At 37.7% G+C, this 11,867-nt stretch overlaps 1 protein-coding gene across 1 annotated transcript; it reads left to right on the top strand.

Annotated features, from left to right (window-relative positions):
- Nucleotides 1-1,974: 1,974 nt before the first annotated feature.
- Nucleotides 1,975-11,428, top strand: smo (smoothened, frizzled class receptor). The gene is made up of 12 exons (XM_082166887.1): nucleotides 1,975-2,801; nucleotides 3,648-3,856; nucleotides 3,935-4,144; nucleotides 4,285-4,457; nucleotides 4,666-4,885; nucleotides 4,980-5,103; nucleotides 5,202-5,294; nucleotides 5,504-5,612; nucleotides 5,748-5,933; nucleotides 6,037-6,185; nucleotides 6,332-6,466; nucleotides 8,698-11,428. The coding sequence occupies exons 1-12, from the start codon at nucleotides 2,504-2,506 to the stop codon at nucleotides 9,285-9,287; spliced, it is 2,496 nt and encodes an 831-aa protein (XP_082023013.1). The 5' UTR covers nucleotides 1,975-2,503; the 3' UTR covers nucleotides 9,288-11,428.
- The last annotated feature ends 439 nt before the right edge of the window (nucleotides 11,429-11,867 follow it).

An 11,867-nucleotide genomic window follows, 5' to 3' on the forward strand; every position in this document is an offset into this window, starting at 1 on the left:
TAATTATTATAATTAATAAATATGTATATTTTATTTGAACAAAATGAAATATTATTATTATTCACAGCTATAAGGATCCAAATATACAAAAGCACGCAATTGATTCCCCCGTTTCATTAGCCGGTGTTGCACATGGATGCTCAGGGATTTTATTGGTGGTCAGTTTTAGTCTAACACATGTTACAAAGACGCATTCATAGACATGGTAGGAAATGCATACCAGGTGCAGAGCACTCAGCAGAGAAACCAAGAGTGCAGCGTACTGAGAACAGCCGAGAGCCGGTATTTCATGAGGCTTTTATCCAAAACTCATTTGGAAATCCAAACAGACAGTGTGGCAGACACCTTCAGTTTGTTAATGTTGTTTAAAGGCCAGTGTGGGGGGAAACATGAAATGTGAAAACACTGCAGAGGTATTTTATGTCAGTGTATAGGAGGAAAGCAATAAACTGTGTGTGTAGAGAAAGAGAGGGAGGACTTTTCGGGCCAGGCTCTCCCATTTGGAGCTTGAGCGTGTGTTTGTGTGTGGTCCCCGGTCTGTGCCTCTCTCTGGCTCATTCTACAGCAGCCATGTTAGACGGGCTTTTTAAGGAGGCCCTGTGCTGGGAACATGCAGCATAGCTTACCAACCACATCCACACCAACAAGTGCTGCTGTCTACATACACCAAACTACACAAAGTTTATTCTCCTCCCTTGAGAATTCTGTTTAGTTTCCATCGCAACGGCCAAATTGGAACCATGGGAATAAGGTCGATTACGATTTGAAATGATTAAATGGGATGAACTCAGTCATGAATCACAATCACTGTAAACATGCTGCAAAGTGTCCTAAAGGTACATCACCAACATAAAAGTCCTGTTTTTGTTGTTGTTGTTGTTGTTGTTTTAGTCTACAATGCAAGATTTCACTATTGACACTCCAGGTGAAAGTGTTTAAAGTACATTTTGTATGACTGTCTATGTCGTATATTGTGCGTTAGTTTAAATTGTCTATCCTGTGCATTGCGTTCTTCACTATAGTGTTGTGAATCACACACCCAAGATTTTTAACCATCATTACACTTGTGTGTATATTGAATTGACAACATCCTGTTCCTCTCTCATCACTATGAAAGCCCCTTTCCACAACTTACCAAAAAGAATCATGCTTTGGTAAATCATAAGGTCAAAATTATGAGATGCAGTCATAAAAATGTGAAAAGATGAAAAGTTGAAGTTTTAAAAATACTTAAGTCGAAACTGAGATACTTAGTCATAATATTATAATTGTGATATAAAATGTAGATTTGTATGTCATAATTATGACTATTTATGACATAATTATGATTTACCAAAGCATGTTTTTTTTCTAATGTGAATCTGAGAATAAAGGCAAAATAACCAAAAATATGATTTAAACAATTATAAGAGAGATATTTAGCAAAAAACAAAACATATATAAATATAAACATACACTAAAAAAAAATCAATAAGTTATGACAACTTATGTTTTGCATATTTAACTCATCAAAATAAGTTAATTTTCAACTTTTTTTTTTTACAAGTTATACAACATTCAAGTTTAAGTCAGTTTAATGTAATTTGAGTTGAAATGGCTTAAATATCCAAGTTGATTGTACTTAAAAATGTAAGGCAGCAACTTCTTTTTTTTTACAGTGATTTATTTATGTTATATATTAAATAAACTTTTTTGATCATAGCCTACCACTTTCAGGGTACACTTAAAATTGTTCTCATTATTTATTTCTCATATAGCTAGAAGAAAAATGACAAAAGGAAGATAAGTAAAAAATGATCATATCGGACATGAGGGAAGGTATGAGTGAAGCATGTAAATATTCTATAGGCTGGCATGGGTTGCTTTTCCCCAGCATGAGGGGGATGGGAGGGGAGAAGAAGTTTTTGTTATTTGTGTGTGTGTGTGTGTGTGTGTGCATACCAGAGACAAGAAAAAAAAAAGATTCTTTTGAAAGTGAAAGATATTTTAGTATTACTGGATCTCAGGTCTCCATCCGATGGGCAGATGAGTTTTGATAACATTTCTCGCTCTCTGGTTTTGCTGTAAACTGGGGGCGCGGGGACGCGCTGAAGGGGGACGGAGCGCGCAGCCCCAGGATCAAGTTACAGTCCCAGTCCCAGACTTTTCAAGGCAACATTTTTTTTCCTCCATCACAAAAGTGGGGGATGGTGAACGCTATTTGGTTTCTTCAACATTTTAGAGTAAGGAAAAACGGAGCTGAGCTAAACTTTGCGCTGAAGCTTAAAAAGATTCTTTTGTTTAGAACTTTTACGCACCGCATTTGTATGATGACGAGATTTTCAGTAGTATGTGAGCGAGAAAAGAGGCATAAAAAACTTTGGAATCGGACGAAAAGACATTTCTTTTAACTGGGAGAAATGTCGAATCGGGAATCTGTCAAATATTCACACTGTGGCTTTGTTTGAAACCTTCAAGCGCATTGCGCGCGAGTGGAGAACGAGAGTTTAATTGGAAACATTTGATGAAACATCGATACATTGTTGCGTCTCCCAAGATGTCCTCCAGGCGCCTCTGCTCCATTGTTGGAAGCTTTTGGATGCTTTGGATCTGGGCAGCCACCTCTATGGTCGCTCGGGCGGTCATCTTGCACCCTAATGAAACGGTATCCAACGACTTTTGTAAGAAATCGACCACTTGCGAAGTGCTAAAGTACAATACATGCCTAGGTTCACCTTTGCCGTACACACACACTTCTCTAATTCTGGCTGAAGACTCAGAAACTCAGGAGGAAGCCTTTGAGAAACTGGCCATGTGGTCTGGTAAGTTACTGTTTTACTATATAATGCATAAATGCAGTGAAATAACCTTCCCCCCCCTTTAAAGCTAATTAAGTTATTTTAGTTATTGTACACTTGAATAAAATTGGCATGATTAAAGTTTTTCGATTGTATGTCAGTTTTGAAACCTATTGCATAAGAAAGCCTAATATTGCTGAACAGAATGTATCCTAAGCAAATTGGTTGCAGAACATAAATAATATTAACTTTGCCATAAAGATTTTGGCATAGGCCTACACACTGTAAAAAAAAGTTGCTGCCTTAAATTTTTAAGTACAATCAACTTGGATGTTTAAGTCTTTTTAACTTAAATTACACTAAACTGACTTTAAAAAATGAGTTGAATCTTGTATAACTTATAAAAAATGGAAAATTGCTTAACTTATTTTGATCAGTCAAAGCATGTGCAAGCATTGTCATAACTTATTGATCATATCATTTTTTACAGTGTATTAAACTAAATTAATTGTGAATGATTAAATTACATTCTTAGATGACTTTTGCATCAGTTATTAATGCCATCCTGTTCTTAATTTTCCTCAAGTACCCCATAATGACCAATCCACACCTTTCCTGTCACATTCACACCTTAATCCCAAAGTTCTCAGTATTGTTCCTGAAAGTCCATTGCCAATTGACATACGAAAAAGAAAAACTACCAGATATTTAAATATCCACTCAATGCTTTTGAACCTAACTAAATATCCTGATTTATTTATATAAATATTACTTTGACAAACCATCAGGATCTTAACCAGACAGCTAATGAGAATTAGACACTATTTTCTCAGACAATTAACGTCTAATCTCTCAATCTCTTGTGCCCAGGGTTGAGAAATGCTCCTCGCTGTTGGGCCGTCATTCAGCCGTTGCTGTGTGCCGTTTACATGCCAAAGTGTGAGAATGGAAAGGTCGAACTGCCCAGCCAACACCTGTGCCAAGCTACACGCAAACCTTGCAGTATTGTGGAGCGGGAGAGGGGCTGGCCCAACTTCCTCAAGTGTGAAAACAAGGAGCAGTTCCCTAAGGGTTGCCAGGTAAGTCATCCATTTTTGGTTACGCCCAAAATGGTCTGAATTGCCTGTGATGTGACCAAATTGACTTTTGGCTTTCAGAATGAGGTCCAGAAGATCAAATTCAACACATCAGGACAGTGTGAGGCACCCCTTGTCAAAACTGACATCCAGGCAAGTTGGTACAAGGACGTGGAAGGCTGTGGGATCCAGTGCAACAATCCTCTCTTCACGGAAAACGAGCACTCGGACATGCATAGCTACATCGCCATCTTCGGCTCACTCACTCTCCTATGTACCTTCTTCACACTGGTAGGTGAACCGGCGAAGACGGGTCTCCGTAATCTCAGGTTGGCTGTCTTCCTGGTGTGCAGTATTTTGACAGATATCAGCTCACGTTTTGGCTACAGTCTTTAATTTTGAATGTTATTCCTGCTTACAATTTCCCACAGGCTACATTTCTCGCTGACTGGAAGAATTCCAACCGTTACCCCGCTGTGATCCTCTTCTATGTCAACGCGTGTTTCTTTATCGGAAGTATTGGATGGCTCGCTCAGTTCATGGATGGAGCCCGAAAGGAGATTGTGTGCAAAAGCGACGACACTATGCGGCTTGGAGAGCCAACGTAAGTATGAAGTCAATGGAAAATCCACCTTCCAAAAGATTGGATTGCAGGAAATATGAGTTACGCTGCATATTACAAACATTGACTGTCAGGAACATTTGATAGCCAAGAAAAGTAATTGAACCGAACAATAATAGCAATATAATTATCACTTACCAAATATTTCTGTATGAATAATACCCATTTTCCATGGCTTATTTTTCTCTAGGTCCACCGAGACGCTGTCATGTGTGATTATCTTTGTCATTGTGTATTACTCTCTTATGTCTGGTGTCATTTGGTTCGTTATGCTGACTTATGCCTGGCACACATCATTCAAAGCCCTGGGCACCACCCATCAGCCTCTTTATGGGAAAACGTCCTATTTTCACCTGGTCACATGGTCTATTCCTTTCATACTGACTGTTGCTATTCTGGCCATTGCAGAGGTGAGGCTACTCTTGTCTTATTTTTTTGCAAGGTTAACATCAGCATATTCACAGTGATTATTTTGAATATATGAAACTTTGAAATAATCCACAGGTGGATGGAGATTCAGTTAGCGGCATTTGCTTTGTCGGCTATAAGAACTATAAATACCGGGCAGGGTTTGTTCTGGCTCCTATCGGTGTGGTCCTTGTCGTTGGCGGCTATTTCCTGATACGAGGTGTGAGAAATATATTTTCATTCTGTTTGACATGCCATAAAGAGATTTACCTAGATGTATTCATCTATGTGGATTGATACCATAATCTCATTTTCCAGGGGTTATGACATTGTTTTCCATTAAGAGTAACCACCCGGGGCTACTCAGTGAAAAAGCTGCTAGTAAAATCAATGAAACCATGCTGAGGCTTGGTAAGTTTGGGTTTCCTTTTGAAATTCTTTGCACATCACACAGCATGTAATGCTTTCATCAATAACAAAATGAAAAGCACACCAAATTATGACAATACAAATGTCAGTAATAGAGGTAAGTAATTATACTGCGGCTATCGTAATATAATTATGCTATTTAATTATTCCATCTATCTATATGACAAATTGCAATGTTTTTCATTTGTCAGGTATATTTGGATTCTTGGCCTTTGGTTTTGTTTTAATCACTTTCGGCTGCCATTTCTATGACTTTTTCAACCAAGCGGAGTGGGAAAGAAGCTTCAGAGAATATGTACTGTGAGTCCTCTTTTTCTATAATACACATACAGGAACAATCAGTGTGTTACTTTATCTACCATACAGTGTTCTGTGGTTGTGATACTGTAGAGAGCTACTAGTGCTGTCATATAACAAATGTGGTTTTTAATACAGATGTGAAGCTAATGTCACCATAGCTCACCAAACAAACAAGCCAATCCCAGAGTGTGCCATCAAGAACAGGCCAAGTCTTCTGGTAGAGAAGATCAACCTCTTCTCAATGTTCGGCACAGGCATCGCAATGAGCACATGGGTTTGGACGAAGGCCACAATCCTTATCTGGAAACGTACCTGGTTCAGGTATGTAACAAACATACAAATAATTATTTAAATAATATTTTATATGTTATAATACATTTTTAAAAAATAAGTCTAATATGAACTGTTTTCTCTCAATTCCAAGAATCATTGGACGAAGTGATGATGAGCCGAAACGCATTAAGAAGAGTAAAATGATTGCCAAGGCATTCTCAAAGCGAAAAGAACTGCAGAAGGATCCGGAGAAAGAGCTGTCCTTCAGCATGCACACCGTTTCTCATGAGGGACCTGTGGGTAAGCACCTCCTCCTACGTGCTAAAGATCATTTTGTCAACTTTAAGGAGTACGCTAGAATATTGAAAGCTAAAAGATACTCCACAAACTGTTTTTGCTACCCATATAAGACACAAATAACTAACATCAGATTTAAACCCTTGCAGCGGGTATCAACTTTGACCTGAATGAACCATCAATAGAAATGTCTTCTGCATGGGCCCAACATGTGACCAAGATGGTGGCTAGAAGAGGGGCAATTTTACCGCAGGATATCTCCGTGACACCCACCGGAACGCCTGGTTTGTGCTCTAGTTCTTAAATAATAATTGATTCATATATAATCAATAGTTAAAGGGATACTTCACCCAAATATGACAAGTCTGCAGTGTTGGGGTAGTTACTCAAAAAAAGTAATTAGTTACTAGTTACTTCTGTAAATTGTAATGAGATTACTTTACTAGTTACTGCATTTGAAAAGTAACTTCACTACTTATTACTTTACTTTCCCATTTCTTAATTTACCCTGTAGATACGGACAAAAATCATAGCCCTATCATCACTTAGCCTGTCCGCATAGTGTTTATAAATGTAGCCTATACAAAATGGCATGTAAAACCATATGAAAGAACAATATCCATGTCTGCACAAAGAAATATGCCTCACTGTAAAATCCACAGACAACAGGATAAAGGACAAATGTCTGCGGTGGTAGACACATAATCAGGGCTGGACTGGGACAAAAAAAAATCGGCCCTGGCATTTTGGCCATAATAATAATAGCACACTAATATGCATATATTGTAAAACAAATGCACTGAAAAATAAAGGAAACTTTCATAATTAGTTTTGTACTAATTTCTATACTTGAAAGAGATATAAGCACATGATCTTTTATTTTGATGGAAAACATGGTTTACAAACGCGTCTCATTAAATTTATAGTAAATTACGGTAATCGTCAACTATGCAGATGTGGAAATAATGTGTTACTGGGTAATGGGTTCCTACACTCATGACATCCCATACACAAAATAAATATATTTGAAATATATTTTCAGAGTATATTTTGGAATATATGCAAATATTTGAAATTGGCCCAATAAATATATTTCACACTTAACATCATATATTTTTGTTATATTTCAGAATATATTTCAATGTATTTGGAATATATGCCACATATATTTTGACACTTTTGGGGACCCATACAGAAAAAAAGTACATTGAAATATATTCTGAAATATAACAAAAATATATGATGTGATATAATATGGTGTGAAATATATTTATTGGGCCAATTTCAAATATTTGCATATATTCCAAAATATACTCTGAAAATATATTTAAAATGTATTTATTTTGTGTATGGGATAGCCTAAGTGTTTTGAAAGTAACTGTTAGTTCTGCTTACCGCAGGCTCTACACTTTCTCATGTCTGTCCTGATCCTCATCATCAGCCACGGGAGCTGATGAAGGTCCTGCTGCTGCAGAAAACATTTTGACACAGTTTACAGTGTCTGCTTGAAGGGTCTGTGTCTATTTTTCACGCTAATTTTCTCTGCACATTCCTTGCGTTTCTTCTCCATCTCTCAGACTATTTTGACAGATTCACACTGACACACTTGTACGCTCGCTCAAAGCCCAAAGGGGGAGGTGTTTAAAGATGTGATTGGACCAGCCCAGTGTCAATCAAGAAAAGATCCAATGGGCCAAGGTGTTTCATGGGCCGGTCAGCTATCAGGAAAAAAAAAAACTGACGAATACTTTTTTTAACTAATGCATTACACCGGCACGCACTTACTTAACCCAGCGCCGCCAATTAAGCAAAACGAATGGGCCGCCGATGTACGAGTTTTATGGTCCGTTAAAAAAAAAAAAAAAAAAAATTTGAGATGTCGACCCAAAAGGCACGTCAGCCCACTGGGAATCTCCCGGTAGTCCCGATGGCCAGTACTTGCTGCCTGAGCATATAAAGTGCATTTCACGCGAATATTTTGGTCCTTTCGAGCAATAAACTGAAAGAAATGTGAATATCGCCACTGGCCGAAACCCCCTGTCCGTCTCCTCCGTCTCCATTTCCCGCTCCCCTTCGCACCAGCAGCTACGTCACTCAAATCGATCTCTATGACAACGGTGCCGCGCGCGCACACACACACACACACACACACACACAGACAGACATGCACGCAGCACAAACAGATCAGAGCTTTACACGCAGGCAAACACGAATTGGGTAACGCAGGAAAACGCGTTCCTATAGTCTAGTAAAGTAGTGTAGTTACCGATATTTTTAGTGTAATGCGTTACTTTATTTCGTTACCCAAAAAAGTAATATCGTTACTGTAATCCGTTACTTTGTAACTCGTTACCCCCAACACTGCAAGTCTGTCATCATTTACTCACCCTCAAGTTGTTCCAAATCCATATGAATTTAACAAAAACAACAACAATAAAACATAATTTTACTACACCGTATACTGTGTAATATTTATTATATTTACTACAATAATTAATAGCATTTTCCCATGCAGTTCCACCTCCAGATGGAAGGAACAAACTTTGGATGGTTGAAGCAGAAATTTCTCCTGAAATGATGAAAAGAAAGAAGAAGAAGAAAAAAGGAAGAAGAAAGGAAATACGGCCAGTGGGACCAGCAGCGGACGAAGGGAATCCTGCCTACCACCGGAGAGAGTTTGGCTCCAGTGCAGTGCCGCGCCTTCCAAAACTTCCCAGTCATCGGAGTCTGGTGGCAAACCTGTGGGAGCAGCAGCGACAGCAGCAGGAGGAACAGGATATGCTACCTGGAGCCTTCCCAGAATCCAGGCCTTCATGTCCTCTTCCTTACCAGGAGAGGTATGGTGGGTTGGGATACTCACACAATAAACCCTCCTGCCTCCCCCTTGCCAATCCCCTGACTTTAAGAGATAGTGTGCAAGATTGCTTCCAGCAATCATCATGGCGACCTAATGGAGTTTTCCGGCACCTTGGACAGGAGGCTTCTATGATGGATGCTGGCAGGACTGCCGTTGTGCCACGGGCAGATTGCAGGAGGGGTGTGCCAATACACTCCAGAACCAATTTAATGGAGGCTGAGCTATTGGATGCTGACTCGGATTTTTAAGTCTTGGAGATGTTGGTGCTCATATTGTGGATAAAAGCGAAAGGTGCTGGATACTCATGCCAAACAATGAACCTGGAGCAGGAGTGAACTGCTGTGTCAGCTCCGCTCTTCTAAAGGATAATGCATTTTTATGCAACCCTCATGATATTATGAATTTGAACTGGATTTATGAAACATTATTAAAAAGATATTTGTGTCTTCAGCGTGGATTTCATAACACCCTGCTTGTGATTCTGCACTTTTATGGTTGCAATTCATATGGTTTTGTTTGCCAAGTGGGGTAATATGTTTGGAAACAGGTTAGTGTGCCATGGGGCTTTATTCAAGAATGCAGCATAATTCAGATCTTGGCTTCAAGGGGAAGTGTGTAATTTCTGCAGCACTGGAGTCACCAGGTGGAATCACACAAAAAAAAGAAGAAGATTTTCAAATAGGTTTCCCTGTCTCTCATTGGTCACTTTAAACAAATATTCCACCTAGAACACACGCCATTGGTTAAGCCCGTGTGGCTGTGTCGGCAGTTCAAAAATAGACAATTTTCAGATCTGTTGGTGACGCTGTAACCAAATTTGGCATTTGCCCTCAGATCATTGTGCCGATGAAGTGTACCAAGTGTAAATTTCCGATAGATCGAAGTATTGCCAAGATACAGCCTCTCATCTAATTTTGGGTCGAAATTGTTGAATTTGCTTCAGCGTAACTTTTGAGCGGTCCAGCGATCATCTGATCCAATTTTGGTCAAAATGATCAAACCGTTTTCCTCGTCAGCCATTAGTCAGTCAAAATACTCCATTGGTTGAGCCAATGTTGCTGTGTCGGCATGTTCAAACAAACATACAGTGTTTACACTTTCTGGGGGAATCGGTGTACAAATGGCTTATTTAAAAATTGTCCCCAGATATTACACTGAGATGGGGAAAAGTATTTTTAAAACTAACCAACACATTGTTCTGAGAGAGAAAAAAAAGTGTATTGTATCTGTTTGAAAATCTCACAATTACATAATTGGCTACGCTTTTATAGACATAAAGAAAAGTAACTGACAAAAGTGCTATTTCTTCAGAAAAAGAGAATCTATTCACAGCTATTATTACTTTTTGTTTAAAAAAAATTAAAATAATTGCCTGGTGCAATTACAAACAAGTCCACCTCTCACTCAAAGAGTAAGAGAAAAAAATAAAGGGCATTGTTTTTGTTCATTTAAAAATGTTTTAAAATTGTAGCTCAAAATGCCAATGGTTATGTAAGATTCTGTTTCCATTGACAAATACTTCTGTACAGTGCTATTACAAAACATATTTTTGTATTTTCGATTGTTTTTTCTTCCAGTTTTATTTTATATTATTTCAAACTGTACATACTTTAGATCACATGTTTGTTTCCTACATCCGTTAGAGTAATTTTGCTTCATACACGTACAGAATTTTGTTGGAGTTGTTAAGCTTATTGATGCTTTTTATATTTTATCTTGTTTTGCCTAGATCGTTATCAGTGGAAATATTAACAAAAAAAGCAGCTGTGCAGCATTTTTCTGACAATTTGAAGCTGTCCTTCAAGAATGTATGTTAAGAGAAAGTGTTTAATGAAGATGCTTGTGCTCTGTGACTGCGATGATATATTTTTCCCCATCACTGTTGCTGTTATTCCCTCATAAGAGCCAGTCTGTCCTCATCAATACTCTTTTATGTCAGTATTTTCATGTGTTTGTGTGTATCTTTGTTTTTTTCTGCCAAAGTTTCATTCTATTGTATATATTTTAATATTGACACACCATTAATAAATAAAATGTACTGAAGCTGAGTAAAACAAAAGGATTCAGATTATAAAATTGTGAATGCTTTCAGGTTATTTTCATTATACACCTGAAAAAAGGAAATTATGTTTAGTGATTAAATACATTTCATGTCACTGAGAGTATATTTTTTTATTTTGCAGATAAATGGTGCATCTCTACTACATAAGACTATTTAGTAGTACATAAAGAAAGAAAGATATATCTTTCCTTCATTGTTATTCCTGTACTCACAGATATGAAAAAGAGTATAAAGCTGAATCATAATAACCTTTAAGCAGCTGGTGAGCTGGCAGTGTTTTGAAAGAGTGGTCATATTTGTACATACAAATAAACACACAAAAAAATATTTAATTGTGTCTGTGTTACTGTTCATTCTCAAGCCAGTGAAATCAAAACAAACTCTTATATGAGCTAATATTTAGATTTTATTCACTCCATAAAATAAATTGAACAGGAGCGTTCTGCTTGTAAGTGTGATAGGCTATTTGCTTATACATACCATATATTTCAATAAGAAAAAAGCTAATACTGAGTAGATAACTTACATTTTAGACACAATTTTGGCAGTTTATTTTGCTCCACCAATGGTCTCCTAGAAACACACATCAGTGGTGTTTCGTTCCTGAATGAATCTGTGTTGTTGAAATAAAAATAGGCTAAGTAAAGGATTCAATGACACTATCATAAGAACAATAATAGCTTACATTGCCACATTCTCGAGTGATGATTTCACCTTCAGAAAAAAAAGATCCCTGAAAATCCCTAACTGTATAATATAAAATGAA

Source organism: Leuciscus leuciscus (genome assembly GCF_965113295.1).
Source record: "Leuciscus leuciscus genome assembly, chromosome: 4".
NCBI lineage: Eukaryota > Metazoa > Chordata > Actinopteri > Cypriniformes > Leuciscidae > Leuciscus > Leuciscus leuciscus.

Coding starts and splice junctions, on each gene's coding strand:
- smo (XM_082166887.1), top strand. CDS start 2,504: ATGAAACATCGATACATTGTTGCGTCTCCCAAGATGTCCTCCAGGCGC. Junction 4,458..4,665: donor ATGCGGCTTGGAGAGCCAAC/GTAAGTATGAAG, acceptor ATTTTTCTCTAG/GTCCACCGAGACGCTGTCAT. Junction 5,295..5,503: donor TGAAACCATGCTGAGGCTTG/GTAAGTTTGGGT, acceptor TTCATTTGTCAG/GTATATTTGGATTCTTGGCC.